General features: G+C 57.5%; 1 protein-coding gene across 1 annotated transcript in view; it reads right to left on the bottom strand.

Annotated features, from left to right (window-relative positions):
• ELL (elongation factor for RNA polymerase II) overlaps positions 1-26,835 on the bottom strand; it is a 75,509-nt gene extending 48,674 nt beyond the window's left edge. Inside the window, exon 1 of the mRNA XM_052642961.1 lies at positions 26,687-26,835. Within this exon, the coding sequence (XP_052498921.1) occupies positions 26,687-26,821 (135 nt within the window). The 5' untranslated portion in view covers positions 26,822-26,835. The remainder of the gene's footprint in view (positions 1-26,686) is intronic.
• Positions 26,836-27,177: the final 342 nt, after the last annotated feature.

Raw genomic sequence — 27,177 nt, 5'->3', positions numbered from 1 at the left:
GCCTTTTGCAATGGTCTCAAATGCACTGTAGTCCTTAGTCATCCTGATACTCGGGGCTTCCCAGGTGCCTCAGACAATAAAGAATCTGCCTGCAATGCAGTAGATGCCGGCTCAATCCCTGGATGAGGAAAATTCATGGAGAAGGGAATCGGAACCGACTCCAGTATTCTTGCCTGGAGAATCCCATGGACAGAGAAGCCTGGCGGGCTACAGTCCACGAGGTCACAAAAAGGCAGACACAGCTGAGCAACTAAGCACACATCCTGATGCTCGGATTGTCTTGGGCTGGTCCTGGACCCCTGGTGCTGGCTGCCGACTCACCCCCGCCCTCCTCTGTGCCCTCTCTAACATCTGAGGGCCACGAGGGGTCTGACCACAGCCGTGGGGTCACCCACCTCTCACAAGAGCCCCGCTTCCGAGACTGAAGCTGGGAAGCTTCCTCATTCATCAGAGCAGGTTACAAAAGTCCACGCTGGGAACAGCCACTGAGGGCCCTGCACCGGAGGACATGGACAGAACAGTGCTCCCATCTGGGCTGTCCTTGAATTTGGGCGGGAAGCAAAAACATCTCTTTTCTTAGCACTTCCTTCAGCAGTTACGAACAGTATCGACTCTGATACGCTTTATCCGATGATAGACAGTATGTCGCTGTTTTCCAGTGCCACTTCTGCTCACCACCATTTCAGAATTATAGCAATAAAATCCTCGGCTTCATCTCATTACGTAACATGATGACAGAATGAACTTGTGCCTGGTCATAATTCCTTGTTTTTAAAGTCTTTTTAATTCTTATTTTTGGCTGCACTGCGTCTTCCTTGCTACACACAGGCTTTCTCTAGTTGCGGTGCACAGGCTTCTCACTGTGACGGCTTCACTTGTTGCAGGGAACGGCTCTGGCGCACGCAGGCTCCGTAGCTGTGGCACTCGGGCTGAGCTGCTGCGGTGTGGAATCTTCCTGGATCAGGGATCGAACGTGTGTCCCCTGCACTGGCAGGCAGATTCCTAGTCACCGGACTACTAGGGAAGCCCCTATTACTGTTTTTTTTTTTTTAGTTTTTCTAAAATTCAACTAATTTCTTTATTTGGCTGTGCTAGGTCTTAGTCTCGCCAAGTGGAATCTCTCTCTGACTAGGGATCGAACTCAGGCCCCCTGCGTTGGGAACACAGGATCTTAGCTACTGGACCACTAGGGAGGCTCCTCCACCTTTCTAAAATACTATTTACTCCTGGCCTCAGAAAGCTGGGGAGGGGGTGAGGGCTCACCAGACAAGCCGCGCCAAGTGCCAACTCGGGCGCGGACTGTCAGCAGCCCACCCACACCAGTGCTGCTGGGGGACCGACCTCCCCAGTGCTTCCCGATGCCCATGGGGGTGAGGCAGAGGTGTCTCCATGCAGCAGGGAACACGTGGCAGAGTGCTGGGGCATCAGGCTCCAGCCATTTAAAATCTCACTAGCACTTCATGAACACAGGTGCGTGAAGGTGCCCCAAGAGGTCACACAACAGAGAGGACATTTGGAAATGAGCGCCCCGCCCCACCGCAAGGGCCTGTCTGGAGCACGCCCACTGACCGGGCCCCTCTCTAAACCCTCGCCCAGGGTGCTCTTCTGCAGGGCCAGGCTGCCTCTCCCCACCCTGTATACTTTGCTCCAAGGAGCGGCTGTCCCTCCTGCCCCATCTCCCCAGACACCCAGGCGGGAAGAGCCCGTGTGCTGGCCTCTATCAGCCAGGCTGAGATGACGCCAGGCAAGGCCAGAAGAGCCCATGCTCCCCCCACACCCAGCGGATCCTGAGCCCCCTCCATCCTCCGAACGCACAGCAGGGCCTAAACGCCTCACAGAGCGTGCTGGGCCACGCTGCTGCTCCTGGTCTGGCAGGGTTTCCTTGCTTTTCCTCCCCTGACTGTTGTGTCCTTGGCTGTGTCAGGCCTCAGCTGTGGCTCTCTGGCTCACTGTCACACGGCATGTGGGATCTTAGTTCCCCGATCAGGGATCAATCCCACGTCCCCTGCGCTGGCAGGCAGACTCTTAACCACGGGACCACCCAGGAAGTCCACAGGGTGGTTTCCCAAGGCAACGTGGACAGAGGTGAATGCAGGCTGCCTTCGCCTTCAGCACCAAGAACAGACCAGGAGGCTAACTGCAGAGGGGCAGGGGGACACGTACCAAAGACAAACCATTTCTGTCAGCCCAGAGATTCGTGTGAGGAATTAAAGAGGAGGCTGAAATGGGCAGCTCAGAGGCCAGGGTGATGAGAAGGGGGTCCCACCAAGCCAAGCTGGGGTAGACAGAACCCACCAGGCTGGAGTGGGAGAGAACCCACCTCCCCCAGACGCCTCCGCTGCCCACAGGAGGCCCTCGAGCGCAGGCACTGGCTGAGATTCCAAATGAAGCGGGAGATTCTGCTGCCTTCTGTGATCTTGGAGACCCTGGAGCCAGAGCCGCTGCCAGACTCGGGAAGCAGCAGGGCCAGGAGGGGTGACCCAGGCAGGGAGTGACCCTCCACGCCTTGCTCGGCTGCTCGCCGGGCCAGACCTGAGAGACCCAGCCTCACGCCACACTTGTGGCTGACAGAGCCCACCTTCCTGGGCTTGAACATAAATAAAACCAGGTCAGGTGTGAGAAATAACTTTTTTCAAGTTACTAGAAGGCTAGTCTGTGCAGGGGACACCGTGAGGCCAGCCTCGGTCACCGGGCCTTCTCAGAGAGCAGACACCACGACACACCTTGAAGGAGAGCTCAAGCCACCCGCCTTCCTACTCCTCAAGCCCAGGTCGACAAAAACCATTTTATCTCAGGCCTGAAACTAGATTCGGGCGCAGCTTACCATCTGCGCCAGCACAGAAGTAGAACCTGGCGGGACTCCCAGGCCAGCTGCCCTGGCGGAAGGAGGACCAGAAGGTCTATTTAGGAAAGGAAGACGGACGGGCCCGCTGGAGCTGAGAGCTGTGTGTGGCAGCAGTGAGTGCACGGCACAAGCCAACCCTTTCTGAGCGTCCAGGCTAGGAACCCAGAAGCGAGCAGGGCAAGGAGTCAGGTGGACTTGGGGGCCCTTGGCTGGTCCAGCCTCACATCGCCAACACGCTGCCCCGGGGACCAGGCTAAGGAGAACAGGGAACTCACAGCCTGATGGCAGGAAGGACAAGGCAAAAGGTGCTAGCCCCCACCCCCCCCCCCCCGAGGCCCAGGGTCCCCTCCTCCACACCACTCCAAGCGGTTCAAGCCCAGGCCAGAGCTGCGGTGCAGGGAGGGGCTGGGTGCTGCTTGAAAGCTGAGGCAGCACCAGGAGCGGTCCTGCCCTAATAAGAGGTCAGAGCAGTGCACGGGCCCCGCCGCCACACCGAAGCTGGGACCAGAGGCTTCAGAACAAGAACGACGCACTGGGGCTCTCAACAGCTGCTGTGTCTCGCGGCCCAGAACTAAGGTCAGAAAACTCGCTTCCACTTCAGGATCTGCCATCTAGAAGCTGTGTGACCTAAGACAGACCCTTAACCCCTCTGACTTGGTCACACGGGGCTGGCAATAACTCAGCAGCTGCTTGAAACTGCGTACGGAACAGCACAAACCGGCTCTGCCACACGCGGGCTCCAGCTCCTACCTCTCAGTTTTTGCATGCTGTTAAATAAACCACTGCAACACTCTTTAAAACAACAACAACCCGGACATCAGGAAGAAGGCAAGAGGCCTCCAAGAACCTTCACAGTGAGGGAGACCATACTCTAACCAGCCGTGTGGCCTTGGGAGACAGACTTCATGCCTGAGCTAGTCAGTTTTCTCATCTGCGAAATGGGAACGACCTTGTTCATGCCTTTCAAGGCAGCAAGGGCACTGCAGGGGTAGCCTGGGTCATATGATCTCACTGAGTCTGCTCTCCCATCAGGGAAACAACTAGCCGCAGGAGAAGAGGGCTGGGAGAAAGGGCACTTAAAGGCCCTAGGCACACTGGGAGGCCCCGCCAGGGACAGCTGACAAGACAGACTCGGACAAAGGGAGCACCCTGCCCCCAAACCAAGAGAAGCATCAGAGCCACAGAACCTTTCCCAAAACTGTATTCATGACCTCAAATAATACTCAACAAAGTGATGACAAGTCAATAACAAGTGCTCACTTAGGGACTTCCCTGGTGGTCCAGGGGCTTCCCCGGTGGCTCAGAGGGTAAAGCATTTGCCTGCAATGCTGGAGACCCAGGTTCGATCCCTGGGTCAGGAAGATCCCCCAGAGAAGAAAATGGCAAACCACTCCAGTACACTTGCCTGGAAAATCCCATGGATTGAGAAGCTCGGCAGGCTTCTGTCCATGTGACCGCAGAGTCGGACACGCAGAGAGTGACTTCCCTCTCACTCTCTCTCTTGCTGGTCCCAGTGATTAAGAATCCCCAGGTGGAGTGGGGGGGGGGGGGGGGGGGGGAGGGTGTGCCCGGCAGAAGTTCAATCCCTGGTCAGGGAACTGAGATCCCACATGTCACATGGTATGGCCAAAAAACTTAAAGCAAGAAAAAAAGAAAGAAAGAAAAAGTGCTCATTTAAGTAAAACATGAGCTCTAGCCACACCCGTTTCCTGCCACCACATCTATCGTGCGTGTGGCAGGGAGCTCTGCAAGGACCCCAGTGCATGCTCGGCATCTGACTGCGTCCCCCTGGAAGGTGCTCACCAAGCACTCAGCACGCAGACATCGGCCATGGATTCCTTTAACAGCCCCCTAAGCAACCCTCTGGTCATGACACTTGAAATTCTGCAGGCCAAATCCAGTGCTCTCCAAGCAAGACCTGTCAGCAGAGTCCTCCTCAAGGAATCAGCTCTGACAAAGGCAGAACAGGGACCACCCTTGCAGGACCAAATGACGGGGAAATCGCGGCTCCCTTCAGGGAAGCGGTGCTGTGTCGGGCTGATGGATGCTGCATCCTCATCCCAGTCAAGGCTGGCCCGGCACCAGGGCCCAGGCTTCTCGGTGAGCCCTCTCCATGCCCAGGGACAGGCAGCACACCTCCCACGGCTTGGCACAGTGCCCCTAACTGACCACTCCCGGCTCCTCAGGTTGGCACGGGCTCAAACACTCTACATACATGGAATAACTCTGGTAAGCAACGGGACTCATACGGAATGTAGTATTTTCCAACCCACAGTCACGTTTCTCCCACTAATATGTCACGGAGGTAAACGCAAGGAAATCCAAGACCCTGAAAACGAGCCTAACAACACAGTCTAAGGGCTTCAAAGTCATCAGCCAGCTGGGTCCACGGTCACACTTAAGAAACTGACAAGCGGCCTGCTGGTTTCCAACGTCACACATCTGGCTCGCCAGAGAAGAGCCGATGAGCAAGCACTGCTCACAGGGACAGCCAGGCCAAAGCTCACGCAGGTGAGGTGATCTCGTTCCGTCAAGAACGGGATGGGCCACTCCTGGGAGGAGGAACGACCGGGCCACAATGCCATCCTGGTGAGCAGACAGCACATCATCCTGTGAGAGAGCTGCCGAGGTCAACCTGCACTGGAGTGAGCCCCGGTAAGAGACAGATACACCCCAACAGGAAAAGGTGACGAATATGGCGCAGACTGCGAAGACAGCGCGAGTGGCTGAAACACAGAAGTCAGCAAGAAAACAAAAATGAGAGATTTTTTTGCCCAGCACTGCTATAAACTTAGGAAGAATAAGACAAGCTGGTGTGCAAAGGACGTGGGAAACGTCCTGGGACGCACGCACAGAGGTGGCAGGAAAAGTCAGTTGTTGCTGGACTTCCTTGGTGACGCAGTAATAAGAATCTGCCTGCCAATGCAGGGGACGGGTTCGATCCCTGGTCCAGGAAGAGTCCACATGCCTTGGAGCAACTAAGCCCAGGCACCACAACTTCTGAGCCCGAGCTCTGAAGCTGGCAAGCCACAACTACTGCACCCGCACGGTGCAACCGCTGAAGCCAGTGCCCTCAAGCAAGAGCAGCCCCTACTCGCCCCAACCAGAAACAGCCCACGCACAGCAACGAAGACCAGGCACAGCCAAAAGTAAATAATTAATATTAAAAACATTAATAAAAAATATTTTTAAGGCAAGTCTGCTGTTGTTGGGGGAGGGCAGGGGTGGTGGGGAGCAAGGTACAACCCACAGGCTGGCAGAGTGGCCCCTGGCCCTCCCTCGAGTCTGTGGTCAGGCTGGCCAAACGTCTTGGGCACACGCCAGCTGCTCAGCTGGAGTCCTGGGGTGGGACCCAAGGGGCCTTGGCACTCAGCAGGGTGTGCTCTTGGGGAGTGAGGCACTTCCCACTGGTCTGTCTGACACACCAGGCTGATGTCGAAGAGGTGGCTGCACCGTGTAAGAGCAAACAAAGGTGGGAACCGCTGATCCGGGAAGGGAAGACCCAATCAAATTCACAGGCTCGTAGCAGAGGCCCTCTCACGCACTCTGTCCCTGGGAAGTGCCCAGGGCTCCAGGAGGGTACTTCTCAGAGGGCAAGGAGGAGGAGAGGCAGCAAGGGCACTGCCACCAGAGAGGCATTTTCTTGGCACATGGCACAGGCTTGTGGGATATTAATTCCTTGATCAGGGATCAAACCCACAACCCCAGCAGTGAGCGCTCAGTCCTAACCATGGAACCACCAGGGAATTCCCCAGGAGATTTTCAAAGAAAGAAGCCGAGAAGAGAACACTGGGGCCCCAGCAGCAGGAACCCTGTGACTCACAGCCGGCGGCCCGCAAGAGTTCCCAGCAGCCATAAGCGGCACCACCGCCCAGCTGCCCAAGATGAGGGGTTTGTTTACAGGTGGCAGACACTCCACGTTAGGCCACCAAGTACCCCAGAGCTCTGTAGGACAGGAGGGGCCCCCTCATGCGGTGGGATAGCCCGCTAAGGACCCACACACCCAGCCCAATGGCAGTGACGCACGGGGGTTCCAGGAAAGCAGCAGACCCAGAGAAGAGGCATGGCAGCCCTGGGGTGGCGAGCCGCGGGAACACAAGGCAGGCCCCGTGTCTGTGGGCGCCGAGTGGCTTCCGGGAGCCGTGACCACAGCGCCATCCATGCTGACAGAGCGCTTTCCGTGAGTCGTGGTGCAACAGGAGAGAGTCAGCAGGGAACAGAGGGCATCCCGGGTGTAGGGGCAAGGGGCACAGACCCCCAGGGAGGGCGGGGTGCAGGCCTGCAGCTCCTGCCCCAGGCGGAGGCCCTCGTGGGCAGCGAGCCTCACTCCGTGGCATGCCGGTGGCAGCGGTGCTGCAGGCCGCTCGGGCAGCTGGAACCAGAGTGAGCTCGCCTCAGTCAGCCCTGCAAATGGGGACTCCCGCACCACGGAAAACCCTGCAACCAGCCAAATTAGGCGCAAACCTGTAGAGTCTCATCGAGGACATGTCAGGACCCCGAACAGTGGCTTTTGGGGTTTCCCAAAGCCCTATCCCGTGAAGGAAGACAAACAGCAGTGACACCACCGGCCGCAGCCCGCACCTCCGGGACAGAGGAGCAGGAACGCAGGGTGTGCGGCACGGCCAGCGCTCTGCAAGGAGCTGCCTCCGAACCAACTGAGGGAAGAGGCTCCGGGCCCATAAAAGCAGAATCCAAGAGCCCCAAAGGCAGGGGAAAGCACTCAGCAGCCTGGCGAGGTCTGCGATGCCCAAGAAGGAGCCTGGGCACTGGGAACGATACAGGGCTCCACGCAGACGCCCCACGGCTGCCATCTGAGGTGCCTCCACCACAGGCAGGCTGAAGGGGCTGGAGCATCCTGGCAGTGGGAGGATACTGCCCGGGACCCCATGAGGCCAGAAGCTCACCAACAGCCGCGAGCTCCTGGGCAGAGCTGGCCCCAACCCCCCAGGGCACGGGCCACCCAGCAGGACTCCCCAGCCCCCACCAGGGTGGCCCATCACCTGCTTTATAAAGTGGTGCGTTAAAGCTGGTCTGAGGGACTCCCTGGCCGTCCAGTGCAGCTAAGCACTGCAACTAAAGATCATACGCACCCCAACGAAGAACCAAGGTCCTGCGGGGCTGCAACCAAGACCGGCGCAAGCAAATAAATGAATACATAAAGATAAATACTGGGCTGCCCTGGTGGCTCAGAATCCAATCGCTGATCCGGGAAGATCCCACATGCCGCAGAGCAACGAAGCCCATGAGCCACAATTATTAAGCCTGTCTTCTGGAGACTGGAAGCCTCAATTACTGAAACTCAAGTGCCCTAGAGCCCAGGCTCTGTAACAGGAGACCACCGTAATGAGGGGCCCCACTGCAGTTAGAGAGCAGCCCCCGCTCAGCAAAACCAGAGGAAAACCTGCCCAGTAACGAAGACCCAGCACAGACAAAAACAAAAACATAAAAATGAATAAACAGAGACGTCCCTGGTGGTCCAGCGACTAAGACTCTGCGCTCCCAACACAGGGGCCCAGGTGTGATTCTTGGTCAGGGAACAAGACCCCGCATGCCACCACTAACAGATGCTGCACACCACCACTAATAAATAATTTTTTAAATAAATAAATATTTAAAATAAGTAACAATAAAGCTGATTTTATTTGGTAAAAAGGGAAGCCAGCTGAAAAAGAAAAAGTGTTACAGTCAGCATCACAGGCCAGGCCCAGGCCCACCACAGGGCAAGTGCCGTGAGCAGTGGTCTGAGAGCTCCGGGCACCACCACCCCCGGGCCCCGCGCTGCTGCCCTGGGCAACTCCAGCGGGGCCTTTACCCCCACTTCACCACCCTGGGATGAGAGCTGAGATAAAGCCAGGGAGGGGGGAGGGGAGGGACTTTTATTTTTGGAAAAATAATCTGGCAGAGCTGGAGGACGGGAAAGGAAGGGAATCGAACACAGGCAACTGAGGAGAGCCCCCACCGGGAAGACTCGAAGCCTCCAGGGCAGGGCTCTCCCTGCAGAGGGAGCTGAGCTGACAGCATCCTGGGTCCGAAGCAGGATGCCGGCCCCTGGAACGACAGAACAGACTGTGCCCAGTGAGCCGGACACAGGGACCACACAGGACCGCGCCCCTCCTCGACACAGCCCCACAGCGAGTTCACGAACCCGGCTCACCCTGCTGCTAAAGTGTGTCAGTGCGGCCCCAGACGCAGCAACAGGAGCACACACCCCTCAGAGGACACCCTGAGCGCAGGGGCACGTGGAGAAGCAGGGCTCTGAACACAGGCTGCAAGGGTAGGCCGGAGAAGCCCAAGAAGACCTAGGGGAATCACAGACTTGCTTGCCTGGGGGAATAACTGGGGGAAAGATAGGGGGTTTGGGATGGACATGTACACACTGCTATATTTAAAACGAATAACCAATGTATAAGCACAAGAAATTCTGCTCAATGTTATGTGGCAGTCTGGATGGGAGGGGAGTTAGGGGGAGAATGGATACATATATATGTTTGGCTGAGTCCCCTTGCTGTCCACCTGAAACTATGGCAACACTGTTAATCGGCTATCAGTTCAGTTCAGTTCAGTCCAGTCACTCAGCCGTGTCCAACTCTTTGCGACCCCATGAATCACAGCACGCCAGGCCTCCCTGTCCATCACCAACTCCCGGAGTTCACTCAAACTCATGTCCATCGAGCCAGTGATGCCATCCAGCCACCTCATCCTCTGTCTAATGCAAAATAAAAAATTTAAACAAAAAAAATTTTTTTAAACCCAGAGGAAAAGGGTTTGAGGCACAGGCACACAGGCCACTTCCTGAAGCCTCTGCCTTGCAGTGGGGTGTGCTGGCCACCCTCCCCACCACTCTGGCCTCTCACCCTTATCTTGGCTCTTCTGGAAGAGGATGGGCTTCCCATCAGCACAGCCTCCTGGAGTGGAGGCTCTTCCTCACCACCTGCTTTGACGCCAGGAACTCCACTTTTCAACAGGTCCCAGCAAATATTCCTTCTCCAGCAAGCCCTCCTGACCTGCGGTGAAATCTGAGCCCACAGGACTATCGCGCTTCACTCAGAACCCATGCAGCCTGGCACTGGGCCAGGCACTCCCAAACTGGGGATGCCACTCCTGGGGGCTGGCTGCAGCCCGCCCAAGGTGGAGAACAGGTGCTCTGGGCCAGATGCCTGGGGCTGACCAGGACTCCCCATGTCCATATGCCACTGGTTTATTCCTCGCAGTCAGGGTTTCCCCTGGGTCTCAGAGCCTGGGGAGGACTTGTCAGGTGGCTGTCGTGTGCAGAAGACACACACACACACTGCTTCATCTCAGGCCCCAGAAGATAGGTGCTCGGCCACTGTGCAGACACGCGGAGGCAGTTCTGGGAGCCGCGGAGAAGCAGGAGGCCAGCCGCCCTGCCAAAGAGTCTGCCCGCATGGGCTGGCCAATGCCGCTCTTGTTCTGGTTTTCAATGCCGTCTTGTGACTCTCTGAGTTACCAAGTTTCAGAGCACATCCTGAGTGACAATGATGACACGGGGGGATCGCTGTTCTAAATTTCCCCTAAATTTTCCGCAGACTTCAGGATTCCTCCCGAACGCCTACATGAAGCTGTGGTGCACATATGATTTCTGTCACATTCATCTATGACTGGGCCGGAAAAGGAAGCAACTTGAGGCTCCAGAACCCACAATCCTAGCTTCCGGTTTTCAGAGGAGCACCAACCCTCTTCCCTCCAGAACTGGCCGGCTTGCCAGGCCTATGGAGCCCAGCAGCCAGGCCTATCTGAGGTCTACAATGCGGGCATGCGGGAGACTCTTGGCCTAGAGCTCCAGCGGAGAAGGAAATGCCTCCCTTTCAGACACCTCAGGCCTTGACTTCTGCAGATAGCAGGGGATGTGGCCTGGAAGGAAGGGACAGACGCTCATCTTGCAGGGGGCTGAGTCCAGAGCCCAGTCAGCCCCTCTTCCTGGTCCGGCTCGGCCACTGCACTCTACAGTTGGTCTCCTACCCTGGCCCTCACTCACGGAGGGACGGAGCTCAGACACCCAGAACCTCTGCACCTAGGCCTGCAGGGTGCCCACCAGAACGTGGGGCCAGAAGCCGCCAACCCGGGGCGGCAGGCTGGCTCAAAAGCAGCCCCGGCTCAGCCAGTGTGAGGCATCCTGCTGCCTGCCCCAGGCCCAGGCCATGTGTCCTCTAGGGACCTGCTTCAACGCTTCTGAGTTCGCCCACCCCCCCGAGCTACGCGGTAAGAGACACCACCCTGGGTGCTCGCTCTCGAATGGCTGAGCCCTGGGAACAGCAGCTCAGGAGCTCCAAGGAGGAGGTGTGGAGAGACGCCACGCCCACTCGGGCAGCCACTCACCTGGGCTGAGCTGTGCCCTGCAGGCCACCTGCTTGGTAATTCCTGTCACACAGTGTCTGGGCCTCTGAATCCTCCTATGAGAGACCAAAACTAGGAGGAGCAGAGGCAGGTGGCAAGGGCTGTGTGAAGGTCCCAGGATGAGGGACAAGGAGAGGCCTGGCTGTGGGGCACAGACTCTGCAGGGGCACCTTCAACCCCTGAGGAAGAGGAGTCCAGGGCCTTGAACCTCTGCACCCCAGCACCAGCCCACCTTCTGCAGACAGCCCGTGAGCCTCACCCTGAGCACTGACGCACATACTGGCAGACTCCGTTCTTGGCCCCACCCTCATGGCCCAGCTCACCTGACGGGGGAGGTGGGGATCAGTTATTAACCTCACCCACTCAACACAGAAGGAGCCCTCCCCACAGAGACATCAGACGGCAGGGCTAAGACCAGGGAGGGCCAGGGGCCACGCGCCATTCATCCTACACTCAAAGCCAAACACCACCTCAGAACCCTTCTTAACACAGCTCCACTTCCTGTCAGGAGGAGCTGGCGCAGATCGCCAGATCTCTACACACATGGCCCTGCACCAGCAGGACTCTGTGCCCAGGAAAGGCAGCAAGCAGGGGCCGCGTGCCCTCCCCTGAGCAGGCGGGAGACAAGCTGGACACAGGCCACCAGGGCTGGCTGTCCTTGTCCCGCTTGCCAGATCTACTGTGAGCTGAGCCTATTTTGTTGGAACGAGCAGACATCTGTGAGCATCCAATACCAAAAATAGTACAACCAGGGGAGGAAGGAACACATCCTTCTAGCTGCGGCCTGCCCCCGCCTCAGACATCTCTCGGTGGTCTCTCCACCCTGGGGTGTCCCCCGTATCATCCCCCCTTGGACCGCCCCCTCCTCTCAAACTCCCCCCTACACCACCCCTGCACATCCTGCAGCAGCTCAACAGTCCCATCCAATTCTAAAAAGAAGTGACCCTATCAGATAACGGCAAAATCATGCCTTTTCTGTGAACAGAACCCAGAAACCACAGCCCCTTAGCAGAGGCCTGCCCAAGAAGGCCTTCTCCAGGATCTAGTTCAGAATCACCTGCAGATGGCGCCCATCAGAATCTAACTACAGGGGGCACTGGCCCAGAACTGAGAAAGCGCCAAAGGTTCACCAAAGCCGCAAGCGCGGACCCGCCTGTGAGAGCTCTCTCCCGGAGAGCAGGACATGCCTGCTGCCTGCCGTCTCAACACCAGGGGCCCATCTGAAACCACCGTCACCTGACTGTTCCTCAGGCCGGGCAGCACACACTCGGAAACACTGTGTGAACAACTGACCCCTTGCTGGACACTAGCCTGGCCTTACACCCACAGAGGTGAGGCAGAGGGATCGGGGGTTCCGCCAGAGCCTGACTCGGATCACAGGCAGACCCCCGCCCTCCCAGGGACTCGCACACAGCTGTTTCCACCCAGGCTGCGCAACTATGGTTTCCCAAGTTCACCAGAAGGTCACAAACGAAAAGGCCAGGCCCACTGGAAGCTGTGCCAAGCCTGACACTGTGCTTGAGGAAAGCTGCTACCAGGGAAGCCAGCGCCTCCCTCGAGGGGCGGAAAGCACGCAGAGTCTGCGTGAAACGGGGAGTGCAGGCAGGCCCTGAGCAGACCCCCTCGGGTCTGAGGCTCCCCACTGCTCTCTAGACACTCCCATTCATGAAATGAAGGGGTTGGACCAAAAGAACCCTCTGAAGCGAGGGCCCAGCCCTGAGACAACACCAAGCTGTCTGCCGGGGCTCACGGACCGCACCCGACAGCACAGGGGCTGATGGCCTGAGTTTCGCCCCAGGACAGTACAGTCTGCTAACACACCCATCCCAGCACTCCAGACCCAGCACTGCAGGCCTCCTCCGTAAAGGGCCAGAGAGTCGACGTCTCAGGCGCTGATGGCCAGACAGTCCCTGATGGAAAGCCTCTGCCTGTATCACAGCGTGACAGCAGCCACAGACAACGCCACTGCATCCCAAGAAAACGTGCTTTACAAACCCTCCTTTCAGACTCTCAGGTTGGCACTGAAGAAAGGAACAGCCGTGGCAGTGCACATCCTCGGCATCCTTCTCTGATTCTGCTCACCTAACACGGTGGCAGACTGCCGGCACCTTGGTTTTGCAACACTGGGCACAACAGACTCAGCTTCTTCATGAGCAGAAAGTGGCCCCGGGAGTTCTACCACCAATCCCACAGGCAGAGGGAGCAGCCAAAGGGTGGCGTGGCACAGGCTCCCTGCCAGGACCCTGAGAAGGGGGCAGGGAAGCACCAGCCAAGACGGGTAAGATCCAGCTGCGCTTGCCCCCACTCTGGCCCCTGTGAGGCAGGCTGCCATCACCCGGCTCAGTGGGTGTTCCCCTTGGTGGAAGTGTGGCACCAGGACCCTTAAATCACTTCCGCCAGATGTGGGGAGAGCCACAAAGTCCACAGCAGGAAGCTGCACTTCCCCAAAACGTCACTGTTGAAGGAAGACGGAGGGGGGGCTTCTCTGGTGGCGCAGTAGATGGTGTCCGTCTGTCAAGGCAGGGGACGTGGGTTCAATCCCTGGCCCAGGAAGATTCACCTGCCACCGGGGAACTAAGCCTGTGGGCCACAACTACTGAAGCCAGCATACTCTAGGGCCCACAAGCCACAACTGCTGAGCCTGGAAGCTGCAACTGCCGAAGCCCGCTCACCCAGAGCCCGCTCACGCTCCGCAGCAAGAGAAGCCACTACAAGATACGCGCGAGCACCACAAGGAAGAGTAGTCCCCACTCACCTCAACCAGAGAAAGCTGACAGCGACAAAGACCCAGCACAAGCAAATAAGTTAAGTAAAATATAAATGAGTCACTTTTTAAAAGGCGAGGGGGAGTATTTCCCTGCTGATCCAGTGGCTAAGACTGTTCCCAATGCAGGGAGCCTAGGTCCAACCCCTGGTCAGGCAACCAGGCTGCCACATGCTGCAACTCAAGATCCCACCAGAGGCTGCAATGGAAAGCAAAGATCCCGCATGCCACAACTAAGGCCTGGTGCAGCCAAATGAATAGTTTTTAAAAAGGGAGGAATTTCCTGGAAGTCCAGTGGTTAGGTAAAGAAGGAAACAGAGGCCCACTGCAATACTCTTGCCCGGGAAATCTCATGGACAGAGAAGCCTGGCAGGCCACAGTCCCTGGGGTCGCCTAGAGTCAGACACAATTTAGCAACGAAACCATCACCCACCACCACCAGCAGTTACGACTTGGTCACTGCCAGGGCTCGGCGTCAATCCCTGGTTGGGGAGCTAAGATCCTGCAAGCCTCTCAGCGTGGCAATTGGTCAGTCAATTTGAAAAAGGGAAAAGGAAAAAGGAACCTCCTGGCCTACTTACCCTCCTCAGGGCAGTGGGACAGGGCAAGATGTCTCTGGCCCCAGCAGCACCCTCACCAGGAAGGAGACATGACAAGGCGGTCACCCCCACCAGGGCCCTTGGGTCCCCTCAGAGAAGCCTCCCCTGGACCGAACGTACCAAAAGTGTGTGGCCAAGGTGTGTGCATACACACACACACACGTACACACATACACACACACCGTGCAAGAGGAGGGGAGGCCCCACCACCCAGAGGTCAGCGGGCAGGATTTGCCCGCAGGGTCCAGGAAAGCACCCTGCTCCCCAGGCACCTTCACCCAGGCCCTGAGGTCAGGTCAGGCGCAGGATTGGAGGCGAAAGCGCTAGAGGCCTTGAAGGCTGAGGCCCAGCCTGCACCTGCCCGGCACCCTACAAAGGGCAGTTCCAGGCCCTTGGGCTCTCCAGGCCGCTTCCCACCTGGAAGAAAGCCCGTTTTCCAAAGCATTCCCCCTGTGATTCAACATGGGCCACAAACTGCTAAACTCACAAAAGCACAGCAGATTCTGCCCCATCCAGGTTCAGGACCAGGGAAGGGTCCAGCAGCCTCCCCTGTAGGCAGGCGCCCAGCCCCTCCCTGTCACATGAGCTCAGGACCTCTGTTTGGGTTTAGGGGAGCGGGGAGCACAGAAGTCTTGCCTCTGGGAGGGCAGGAAGTAGAGAGGGTGGCCGAGAGCTGAGCTGCCTAGGCTGACTCATGCACACACACTCCCGCCCTTCCCTGGCCCTCAGCCCGCTCTGCTTGCCCCCTCCCGACAGGTTTTCTAGACCACCTAAGTTGAAAGTGTTGAAAACTTGAAAGTGTTAGTTGCTCAGCTATGTCTGACTCTTGGCAACCCCATGGACTGTGGCCCGCCAGGCCCCTCTGCCCGTGGGATTCTCCAGGCAAGAATAGGGAGTGGGTGGCCACGCCCTCCTCCAGGGGCTCTTTCTGACCCAGGGATCGAACCGGGGTCTCTTGCATTGCAGGCAGCTTATTTTTTTACTGCCTGAGCCACCAGGAAGACCACCCAAGGCACTTAGGAACCCTCCCAACTTACGCGGTGCAGGCCCTGACTGGCCCAGGCTCCTGCACGGTCGCTGCCATCTCTACGCGTCACTGTCCTTCCTTGTCACTGCCAGCACCACTGGACCACAGCTTCGCATGCAGGGCGGGGCCGCACCTGCTCTCCCTGCCCTTCCTGTCAGCTGCTCCCGGGTGACCCTGCTCCAGCTCATCCCTCAGGCAGGCCTTCAAGTCGTGTATGTGTCAAGTCACTTCAGTCGTGTTCAACTCTTTGTGACCCCGTGGACTGCAGCCCGCCAGGCTCCTCTGTCCATGGGATTCTCCAGGCAGGAATACTGGGGTGGGTTGCCATTTCCTCCTCCAGGGAGGATCTTCCCGACCCAGAGATCAAACCCATGTCTCTTATGTCTCCTGCATTGACAGAAGGGTTCTTTACCACTAGCGCCACCTGGGCAGCCCCTGGAGCCAGCCCAAGCCTACCTCAAGTGTGGGTGCCGACACGGCCCCGTCCTGCTGGGGCGAGGCTCTCTGTCAACCAGGGAACTCCTAAGCCCATGAACGGTTCAGCGAGCGCCAGAGGCCCTTCAGACTGCAGCTCTCGTAAGAGAGTCACAAGTATCTTAGCGCATTTTAAAGGCTCGAAGACTACCTCTCACTCGTCAGAATGGTTACTACCAACAAAAGAGAAAACAGCAAGTGCTGGTGAGGATGTCTACTCACCAGGCTCCTCTGTCCATGGGGATTCTCCAGGCAAGAAGACTGGAGCGGTATGCCATTTTCTTCTCCAGGGGATCTTCCCAACTCAGGGATGAAACCAGCGTTTCTTAAGTCTCCTGCGTTGGCAGATGGGTTCTTTACCACTAGCACACCCGGGAAGCCTAGCAAACTTGTAGAGACAGACAACAGAACTGTAGCTCCTAAGACAGAAAACAGAATTGTAGTTGCCAGGGGCTGAAGGAGAAAAAGCTGGGAAGATGAACAAGCTCTGGAGATGATGGTGATGGCTGCAAAGTCATGTGAACGTACTTCGTGGCACTGAACTGCATACTTGAAAATGGTTAAGATGGGAAATGTATGCTATGTGAACAATAATAAAAAGAATGTTAAGGCTCTGAGAGGTCCCAGGTTTAAGACTGGGGTTGACTGGTCTTAGCACTAGCAAGGCCTCCCTGACCACAACCTGCCCCCAGTCCTGCCTGTCACAGGAGGAAGCCCCCAGGGGAAAATGTTCACACACAGAGTAAAGTCAGCCATGGGGTTGAGGCTTCCACAGGGAGCCCAGGAAGGGGTGGCAGCCATCTACACCCACACAAAGAAGAGCAGCCACAGCAACTCACTCAGGGCTTCCCTGGATGACAAAATTAACCCCAGCTTCCGGCTCAGGCACCCCTTACCCCCACCTCCTCCGGCTGCCCCCCAACTCCCAGCTTCCTCCTTCAGCTGGTCTCTCAGATCTCCTGCGGACATTCCTGGCCCTCCCCGTGGGGTTTCACTTGCCCTGCACCCCTAGGGCACCTCCTGCCCATCGCCACTGTTTCTCCCTCCCTCCCACCTCGTCACCACGCCCTCCATTGGTCTCCCCCACAGGGATGCGGAGGGTGCAGGGCAAAGCCAACTCAGTCCATCTAATGAACAGGACGTGGAGGCCACAGGCACACAGCCAGGTGGGCAGAGAGGTGGGCCAGGGCCTCCTCAGGCCCTCATGCCCATGTCCTGCCACTCCTGCCCAGCGAGAAGCCGAAGGGGCTGGGAAAGGGCAGGGGTGGGCCCTCGCTGCTCGGCTTTTACACGCCTTTGCCAGGGAGACACGCAGCAAAGCTGCCAACGGAGGGGAGAGTGCTCCCCCCGCCCCCCGCAACACACCTGCGGGCCAGCGTTTTCGGACGGAGGGAGGTTTGACCCCTTGAGGCTGCCCTCGTGTGAGCCCCCAAAGGCCACACGCTTGGGCACAAGCTGAAGGCAAAGACAGAGCCACCACAGCCTGGGCTCTGGGCCTGACTCCTCACGCTCTGCCATCAGCAGCCACCAGCCCAGAGGGCTCGGCAGTCAGCCTGCGGCCCAGCCAGACGTTTCTCCAGAAAGCTGGTCGTGCCCTTCTGCCCCCTTCAACTCCAGCTGGGCTCTGCTCGCCGCCTGCACCACCACCACTGTCCCCCGAGACCACAGAGGGACCAAGGAGGAGGAGGCACGAGGGCCCAGCTCCCTCCAGCACTGCGTGGTGGACTTCCAGGCACAGGAACGTAGCTCAAAAGACCGAGAAAATTCACTTAATGGCCATTCTTCATTCTACAAAGAAATCTTTGACAGCAGAGACAAAGAAGTCGGCATTTTATATTCTGAAGGCCTTCACATTTCAGGTCATTTGTAGCATGCCCATATACACAGCAGGGGCAGCAGGGGTGGTCAGCATCCATATGCCTCACCTGCCTGACCTGGGAGGCCAGTACACCTGCAGGGGTGGCTTCAACCAGGGAAACTGAGGCTGGGGAAGAAGCCAGTAGCCCACGAGCTGGCTGGAGCCAGGCCACCTGATCCCAATGCGAAGCCTCCTTCGACAGAGACACTTCCTTGTGAGAACATCCTCCCGGCATATCTAAGATGGACACAGAGCAGCCAAGCAAACCACGAGGAGCTGACACCCTCCCAACAGGCGCAGGTTGTAGAAACCAGAGGTACTGGGAGAGCACATGCTCAGGATAGGTGTCCCCGTGCCGCACCTCATTCCCTTGCTGAAGGCCTACCAGGAGGACACTGATGATGGACCAGCGACACTGAGCATTAACCTCAGCCCTCGGTCACCAGCAGCTTATTGATCTCTCGAAAGCAGAGCAGGCCAAGGCAGGCTGAACTACCCCAGGACCGCCTGTTTAGGAGTGTGCCTAGGAACCGTGGGAAGTGATAAGCAGGCCTTGGGCCCCTGACCCAATGTTCTCTGTGCGTGGACAGCATAGCCCACTTGCTTGTCTGCCCAGGAAGCTGACAAGGGGTAACACTGACCCCCAAATGCTGTCTCAGGTCCAGGGCCCAGCCTTGGCTCTCCCAGCATCCAGAACATCCACTCTCCAGGAGCTGGTCAAGGCCAGCACAATCGAGGAAACCTGCCATCCAGCTGCCCCCGAGCCACAAACACAATCCAAGAACCAGAAAAAGAAAGGCTGCTGGCTTCCACGGCTGCCACATCCATTCAAAACCACCTCTAAACTGCACTCGTTAGGACTCTGGCAAGAAGCTCATGACATCCACACCCTGAGACAAAGGCAGCAGCCCAGAAAGACACAGGCCCTGCAGCAGCCGTCGCCAGAGCCACACACACGTCCTCCACCTCGCCCCCTCGTCGTTCACCCTCCGCAGACCCGCAGTGGCCCTCAGATGGGCCACAGCCGCCTTTCCTCCCCTGCCAAGAGTCACTCCAGAGGCGACCACCAGCGTCTCCTGAAGCCCTGCATAACCTGACTCTCACAAACCTAGCTCGAGCGTGACAATGAGCCGGGCGTGCAAAGGCATTTCTGCTCTGTGGCCAGACTCAGCAAAGGTGAGATACGTGCGCCTTCCCCAGCCAGGCGCAGGTGGCAGCCCCAGTACTTCCACGTGTGCCCCCACCTGAGCCCAGTGGACCCCGGCTCAGGCGCCCACGTTTCTACCCCCAGTCTCCCCTGCCCCATGCCTGACCGAGCTGACAGTCCAACGCCACCAAAGAGACCATATCCCTCCTGGGCCTCGATTTCGCTAGACAACAGTTCAGTTGCTCAGCACCTCTCTGCAATTCTGCATCTCTGCACAGCCCTACTCAGCACAGGACAGAGGGCAAGGCTCCAGGCACCTGGGAATCCCCAGGGTCGGTGCGATGCCGGAGGACTACAGACCTGTTCAGAGTCTGCACTGCAGGAGAAAACGCAGCCACAAAAAGCAAAGCTTAGCACTGTGCTTTAAAGGGGAAAAAAAAGCTCATATGGTTTTGGGGAAGAATTGAGACCTAAGATTATGTAAGGGGCTTCTCTGGTAGTTGAGTGGTTAACTACTGAGCAGTGATTCTGGAGTCCAAGAAATTAAAATCTGTCACTGCTTCCACTTTTTCCCCTTCTAGCTGCCATAAAATGATGGGACCAGATGCCATGATCTTAAGTTTTGGGGGTTTTTTTAGTTTAGTTTTTTTCATGTTCCGTTTTAAGCCAGTTTTTTCCATTCTCCTCTTTCACCCTCATCAAGAGGCTCTTTAGCTCCTCTTCACTGAGCCTGCAAGCCACAACTAAAGAGCAGCCCATGCCCAGCAACAAAGACCCAGCACAGCTAAAAGTAAATGTTTCTTAACAATAAAATTTTAAATTAAAAAAAAAAAGACTACATGAGAACACCACTGTGATGCCTCAGTGCCTAGATACAAGAAAGAGGAGGGCACCAAGGTGTCAACAACATCCCATGGGAACAGGGAATCACTAGCATTCGTCACTGAACTATACTGCTTTATGCTAAGAAGAAAGAAATTCTGACCCACGTCACTTTTAAACAGGAGCTCAGTGACCCCAAAAGGCTTCCCCGATAGCTCAGTTGGTAAAGAATCTGCCTGTAATGCAGGAGACGTGGGTTCGATTCCTGAGTAGGGAAGAGCCACTGGAGAAGGGATAGGCTACCCACTCCAGTATTCTTGGGCTTCCCTTGCGGCTCAGCTGGTAAAGAGTCCACCAGCAATGTGGGAGACCTGGGTTCGATCCCTGGGTTGGGAAGATCCCCTGGGGAAGGAAAGGCTACCCACTCCGGTATTCTGGCTGGGAGAATTCCATGGACTGTATAGTCCACGAGTTCACAGAGTCAGACACGACTGAGCGACTTTCACTTCACTTCAGTGACCCCACAAACTTCCCAAACCCGTGAGGCCCCCTCCCCTCTGGAGGGGTTGTGGCAAGTCACCGACACCCACCTCTGGCCTGGTGACTCAGCCAAGAGCCACAGCTCAGTGTGGCCAGGGAGGGCCCAGCTAGGACGATATAATTAGCATCAGGCTCCAGCGCAGCCACTTAGCACGGGGACAGGAGGTCTCCCCTGGATGCTTTGCTCAGACGCCAGCTTCTTCACTAAAAAGCTAAGGGACAGAACTGCACATCGTGGCTGTCTGTGCCACTTACTGCACCACCGGTCAGAGGCTGTCTCTGCAGGGACTGTTCTAGAATACATCCCTTTGGGCTCTGGGTGGCTGCAGAGTGGCCACATATTGCAAAAGATGAGATCTCAGACAACTCCAGGTCACGCAGGCCGCCGAGAAGAAAGAAGACCGAAAAGAGGGTCACGCAGGCAGAGCAAGGGAGCGGGGCCCTGCCAATGAGGAGCCCAGGGGAGGCGAGCCCAAAGGCGCAGGATGGACTGACAGCCAGGCGCATCGAGCAGGGCTGCTGCCGCAAAGAAGCAGCTCCCTCAAAGCCAGGGTCTGATCTGGGACCAGGAGAAGCAGTCTTGTTTTTCAAGATGTCACAATCCGGGTATGATGTCAAAACTACTTCAAGGGTGATGAACTCTGGCCTTGCCGATGAGTCAACAGAGGATGGGTTTCCGAGAGCCGACGACTGTTTACACACAGTCACCATGGCGAACGGCTGCCGGAAACCCAGTCAAGGGTCACAGTGGCCGATGAGGGGCTTGGCCCCTCACATAGAGCCTCACAGGCTAGCTGCAGAAATGACCAGCACTCACCCTACAGCCCTCGGTACCTGTGAGGCATGCGCCTTCTGGGAGGGACTCCCCACTCATCAGAGGGGGCAAAGATCAAGGCCACACACTGCGTCACTGCCCTCCAGCCAAGTGCCGGACACTCCTGGCCCATCTCAGCTGTGAGACTCCTTCTGGAGACTCGGGCTCCCAGAGTCTTGACCTGTGTCCTCATCTGAGCAATGGGAACCACTCCCCACCTGGGGCTGACAACCAGGAGACAAGGTGAAGTCACGTGTACAGCTCAGGCCAGCGCCAGCACGTGGGCATGATCCACAGACACTGGCTATCACCTGCAGGTCTTCTTAAGGGAGAGGGGACACGGGACAGTCAAAGCTGGCAACTTCAAGCACCTGTATGGCCACTCACGTCACCAACACTCCCAGGAGCCTAGAATGCTGGCATTTCATAAGGACTTGAGACCATAGTGGGACTCCCTTTCAGAGCTAGGTCCCAGGGGCTCAAATTCCCTCCGAACTTGAGAGGCAGCCTAGGCCAGTGAGGACAATCCAAGTGACTCAGCTAGCAACACTGCCCTTCAGAGCCACAAAGAACAGTGGGAACAAGAAGCTAGTCTACCAGCCAAGACTGTCAAGAAGATGATATGTGCCTGGACAAAGGGCTTACAGGGACCTGGCTGAAAGCCGGGAGGAGCAGCAAATTTAGCTAGTCACTATTCCCAAAGACAGCCCATCTGAAAGACAGACATGGCTGGCAAGAAGCCACCACCAGTTAGAGCCAAGTGGGGTAGCCCCCCCCTCAGGAAGGGGAGACGAACCCACCTCCTGGGGCCTCCCCAAGGCGGAGGGGAGCAGAGGCTAAAGTAAGGCTCCTCCTCCCACTGGTGTCCAAGCTGAGGCCCACACAGCTAGCCCCTTAGCAGCAGTCGAGCAGCCCCCAGTGTGAGCCCGGAACAGTCTCATGGTATTTGCTGCAGAGCCCCTCTTCCTATACCTGTCCCAGAACAGAGCCCTGTAGCCGCCCCCACCCCTTTACCTAGCCCCCAGCCCCCACCCTCAGCAAACACCCGCCCCAGCCCCTCATGTTTCAAGGCCTGTACATGTGCCATGCCTGGAACCCCTACCCCTTCCCCCCGGGGACCCCTCGCCTGGCAGACCTCAGCTCTGGCATGCCCTAAGCATGCCTTTCTTAATCAGCGCCCTTTCACACCGCCCCATTCTATTTCCTTCCTGACACTGACCGCTAACAAGCTCTTCATGCCGATTTCGGTGCCACCCTGTTCATTATCTGTCTCCTGCCTCTAGCATGCCAGCTAGAGAGACTGGGCACACATTCTGGTCACTGGTAAACATCTAGCCCCTGAGCGGTGTCCCTGTACTCAAATCAGATTCAGGAAGATAGTCTCCCATAGTCTCTGCTCGGAGAAGGCAATAGGCAACCCACTCCAGTACTCTTGCCTGGACAGAGGAGCCTGGTGAGCTGCAGTCCATGGGGTCACTAAGAGTCAGACACAACTGAGTGACTTCACTTTCACTTTTCACTTTCATGCACTGAAGGAAATGGCAACCCACTCCAGTGTTCTTGCCTGGAGAATCCCAGGGACAGGGGAGCCTGGTGGGCTGCCGTCTATGGGGTCGCACAGAGTCAGACACGACTGAAGTGACTTAGCAGCAGCAGTCTCTGCTCATACCTCCAGGTGGTAACCGGCCCTGGGTCCCTACACCAAGTGCTGAGAACCTGTGAGGGATCAGGGCTGCACACAAGCCAAAAGAATCCTGACAGCCCCAAGAGGAGGAGCCAGAGCTCAGAGAGGGCAGGGCCTGAGATCCTCGGAGTCTGGAGAGGGTTGGGCGCTGGGAGGGCTCAGATACTAGGACCCTCACAGTCCTGAGAGGAGAATCCAGAGCTCAGAAAGGGCAGGGCCTGAGATCCTCGGAGTCTGGAGAGGATTGGGCGCTGGGAGGGCTCAGATACTAGGACCCTCACAGTCCTGAGAGGAGAATCCAGAGCTCAGAAAGGGCAGCGCCTGAGATCCTCGGAGTCTGGAGAGAAGGACTGGGTGCTGGGAGGGCTCAGGTACTAGAACCCTCACAGTCCCGAGAGGAGAATCCAGAGCTCGGAGAGGGCTGGGCGCTGAGACACCCCAAACCCTGAAGGCGGGATTAGGAGCTAAGAGGGCTCAGGTACTAGGACACTCATAATCCTAAAGAGAAGAAGGATCCAGAGCAGCCGCTGGGATCCTCAGAGCTCTGAGGAGGAAGAGCCGGACTGGGAGGGGTCAGGCTCAGAACCAAGGCCTCATGCAGGTACACCTGAGATGCAGAGATTCAAACCCAGACAGGCTCCAGTTCGCAGGTTTCTTGGGCCCTTCCCTGAGCCCTCAGTTTTCCCTAAACAACATCTTCCTCTTCATTAAGAAACTTATAATCCAGGAGAGGACAGGGTCACTCAGCAACAGATCCATCAAATCGGACGATGAAACATCCACATGATCGAGGAAGGTGCCCCAGCAAAGGTCACTTCCTCGGAGTCACTATCAGGGACACTTCTCTGAACAGACCCATGATGCGGTCTTGGAGTGATGGGCTGTGTTTACACGTTCTCTCTCTTCTCTCCCGGAAGTAACCCATCACAGCAAAAAGGGAGATCCATGGGAGTGCCTTGGGACTCACTCGAGACTGCCCGACACCCCAGTCTGGACAGTGGCAGCCACACGTAACTTCACCTTTACCTTCCACCACGTTCCAGGCTGGTCACTGGGTCTATACAAAGGCAGTTCAGGCTCCAGACCCCTCGGGAGATGGAAGCCGTCAGGGACTCCTACTTGGGCTAGTCCAACAGCTAGGATTACAGGCTCCTGGGAGCCACAGAGAAAGTTTTGAAGGAAGCTCCTTGCCAGTCCCCTGCCACATCTGAATTTGTAAAACCTCTTTGCCATTACAGCTCACCCTTGAACAACACCGGGGTTAGGGGCACCAAGCCCCTAGGAGTCAAAAATCCTGAATAAACTTTATGGTCGGCCCTCCATATCCTGAGTTCCACATCTGCAGAGTCAACCAACCTAGTACTATGGTACATATTTGGTGAAAAAAAAAACCCATGTATAAGTGGGCACTTCAAACCTGTGCTGTCCAAGGGGCAACTTAAACATAAAGTGACAATATAAAGTACAACATAAACAACATAAAGTAAAAGTGAAAACCCTCCCTCTCCACAAGTTGCCACTGGCAAACCATATAGTCGCAGTGCTAGAGAAGAGAAAACGCTGAGCTGTGACAGTCACATAAATCAGAATGCATCAAAACGCATACTGTGCTAATAGCCAATACACGTCTCTAGGCACACAGGTTCATCAGGTCACCTTCCCCGTGCCCACCACCCAGGAACACTGAGTGCCCGGGCTGCCCCGGTCTTACCTCAGTCCACGACACTGCCTGTCTGGTAGGATTAAATACAAAATTGCCAAGAAACTTCCATCACCTGTCCGCCTCTGAGAAAAATGGAAGTTTGAGTCACCCCCAAAACTCAGCCCAACCAGTCAGGTTAACACGACCGGCCTGCAGGAGACGCTCTGTGAGGGAGCCCCTTCTGGCTGATCAACACGACGTACACAGCTGGGCTCTGCGTGGGACGAACTTGAGTCTGCAGTTGTACCTTCACCCTCACAAGAGGAAGATCCAGCTTAAGGGATGTAACCAACACCCTAAATTAAAAATAGCAGCGTGACAGCATGAGGTGGACGCATAGGCGGGCCTTCCGGGGCAACTGGAGCCAGGGAAGGCAGCATGGCAGGGAAGGCGGGGCTCCCAAGCCACCGTGACCAGGTGCCAAGTTCACCTTATTTACACGGCGCAGGAGCTCTCCCCCAGCTGTTTCGAGGAAAGCTCGCCTTCCTGCAGAACGAGTCGGAATTGCCCAGGGGGAAAAAAGACTCTGGGCTGGGATTCTACAAGGAAGGGAGGCTTCACCTGGCCATCCGGCCCCCTCCTCCTCACCTGCAGGGGCACCCCAGCCTCACCGGGGGGAATCTCTTTCGGACAAGGTGGGCGCTCGCTCTTCCAAAATAGACGAACTCCCACTTCAATGAAGGGGAAACCGAGACACGAGGACAGGAAGGAAACTGCCCCCCAAAGTGGGAAGAAGGGCGGGAAGGGTGGGCACTGGGAACAAAACAGGGAAAGAAATTCCGGGCTTAGCTAATGGTGCCGAACAAGCCCAGGGCAGGAAGAAAGCCGCATTCCTTCCTAGTTAGTCTCTCTCCTAACCCGCCCGAGGCCCCCCCATCCCCAGCACACGCACTCACACGCACACACACACAGGGCAGGGCCTCCCCGAACCTGACACCAGACCCAACCCCCTAACCACTGGCTATGAAGCCCCAACTTTCCACGCAAGGAGGAAAAGGACCCCCGCAACCGTTTCCCCTCAGGACCTGACCATTGGGCACCTGCAACTTCTGTCCCAACACAGGAGGGGGGCGCCATGACACAAACAGAAATGGGAAGCAGCAGTTTCTGACCACCAGCCCAGATGTGCTCCCCAGTCAGGCCTAGGGAGACCGTGCACAGAAGCCCGCCCCCAACACCCCTCCCCCGGTGGGCCAGGTGGCAGAACTGAAACGCCTCCAACTTCCCCAGAAGGGCCCAAATCGGCCCCTGAGAAGTCTGAGAGTCAGCGGCCAGGTGCGGTGGCCAGAGTGCCTCCCCAGATGCCCACCCCAGGCTCCCATGCTAGGAAAGGCTCCATGCCAGCAAGCCCCCCTCGAAAAGACTCCCTCTTCCTAAAGGTGTCCAGCGATTCAGGGTCACCTGGGGAGCTGGGAAAACGCTGTCAGGTTCTGCCCAGACTTCCCTTCCCAACAAATGAGTGAACCCGACTCCAGAAGCCTCACCGGAAAGCGTCAAAGACGGCCCCCAAGCGCAGACAGAACCTCCCCACACAAAGTGAACAGGACCCCACAGGAGCCCCGACAGCGGTGACCCACTGACCCACCCCGCCAGTGACCTAGGCGGAAAAGCTGCTCCCGGGAGCGCAGTCAGCCATCCCTACCAGTCTCCCTGCCAAGCAGCCAGACAGAGAAGCCCTAACCCCCCACCTCCTGCGCTCGGACAGCGCTACCTCTACCCCCTCCCCGGGTCAGGTGAGAAACTAGTTCCTGCCCAGGTGCCCGGTGAGTCCGGAAAGGCCCCGGACGCCTCCAGGTGCCGACAAAGACGCCCCCCGGACCAGGCGCGCGAGTTCTGGCCCTTCGGCCGCCCTCGGCCGCCCGCCAGGGTCGCCTCCCGAGCCGAGGCTCCCCGCTCTCCGAGTGGGACATGCGCCCACCCCCGCGCCCCGCTGGCCCAGAAACCCGCGAGCAAAACCTCAGACGCCGGACCCCGCACCCCCAAGCCAGGACGCCGCGGAGAGGGGCGCGCGAGGCCGACCTGCGCCCCGACGCCCGCGCCGAGTCCGCCGCTCACCTGGCTGGCGCGGTAGCTCTCGAAGGCCCTCAGGGCACTGTCGGTGAGCTTCACATGGAACACGGACACCTTGCTGCCGTCGCTCACCCGCCCGCACGACAGCCCGTAGCTCCGATCCTCCTTCAGCGCCGCCATCTTGCGACCATCGCTCCCCCGCCCCCCGCTTCCCGGCTCCGGGGCCAGCGGCGCGCCGGCCACGCCCCGCCCCGCCGCCCGCTGACGCACTGCATTATTCATGAGACGCGGCTGGCCACGCCCCCTAGGGGCCCGGCTGGCGCCGTATTGCCCGCCGACGTGCTGCATTATTCATGAGACGGGCCGCGCTACGGGCCGAAGGCGGCACGCAGTCACCGCCCCTGTCTTCTGCATATTCATAAGGATGGATGGCCCCGCCTCTCAAGGCCCCAGAGGCGTCCACTTCCGTGCCCGGACTCCGCCCCGACACGCGCACTCCTTCAGGCCCCGCCTCAATGTGTATTATTCATAACCCT

Source organism: Budorcas taxicolor, chromosome 7, assembly GCF_023091745.1.
Source record: "Budorcas taxicolor isolate Tak-1 chromosome 7, Takin1.1, whole genome shotgun sequence".
Lineage (NCBI taxonomy): Eukaryota > Metazoa > Chordata > Mammalia > Artiodactyla > Bovidae > Budorcas > Budorcas taxicolor.
The sequence above is the reverse complement of the archived record's forward strand: the minus strand, read 5'-3'. Positions and strand labels throughout refer to the sequence as shown.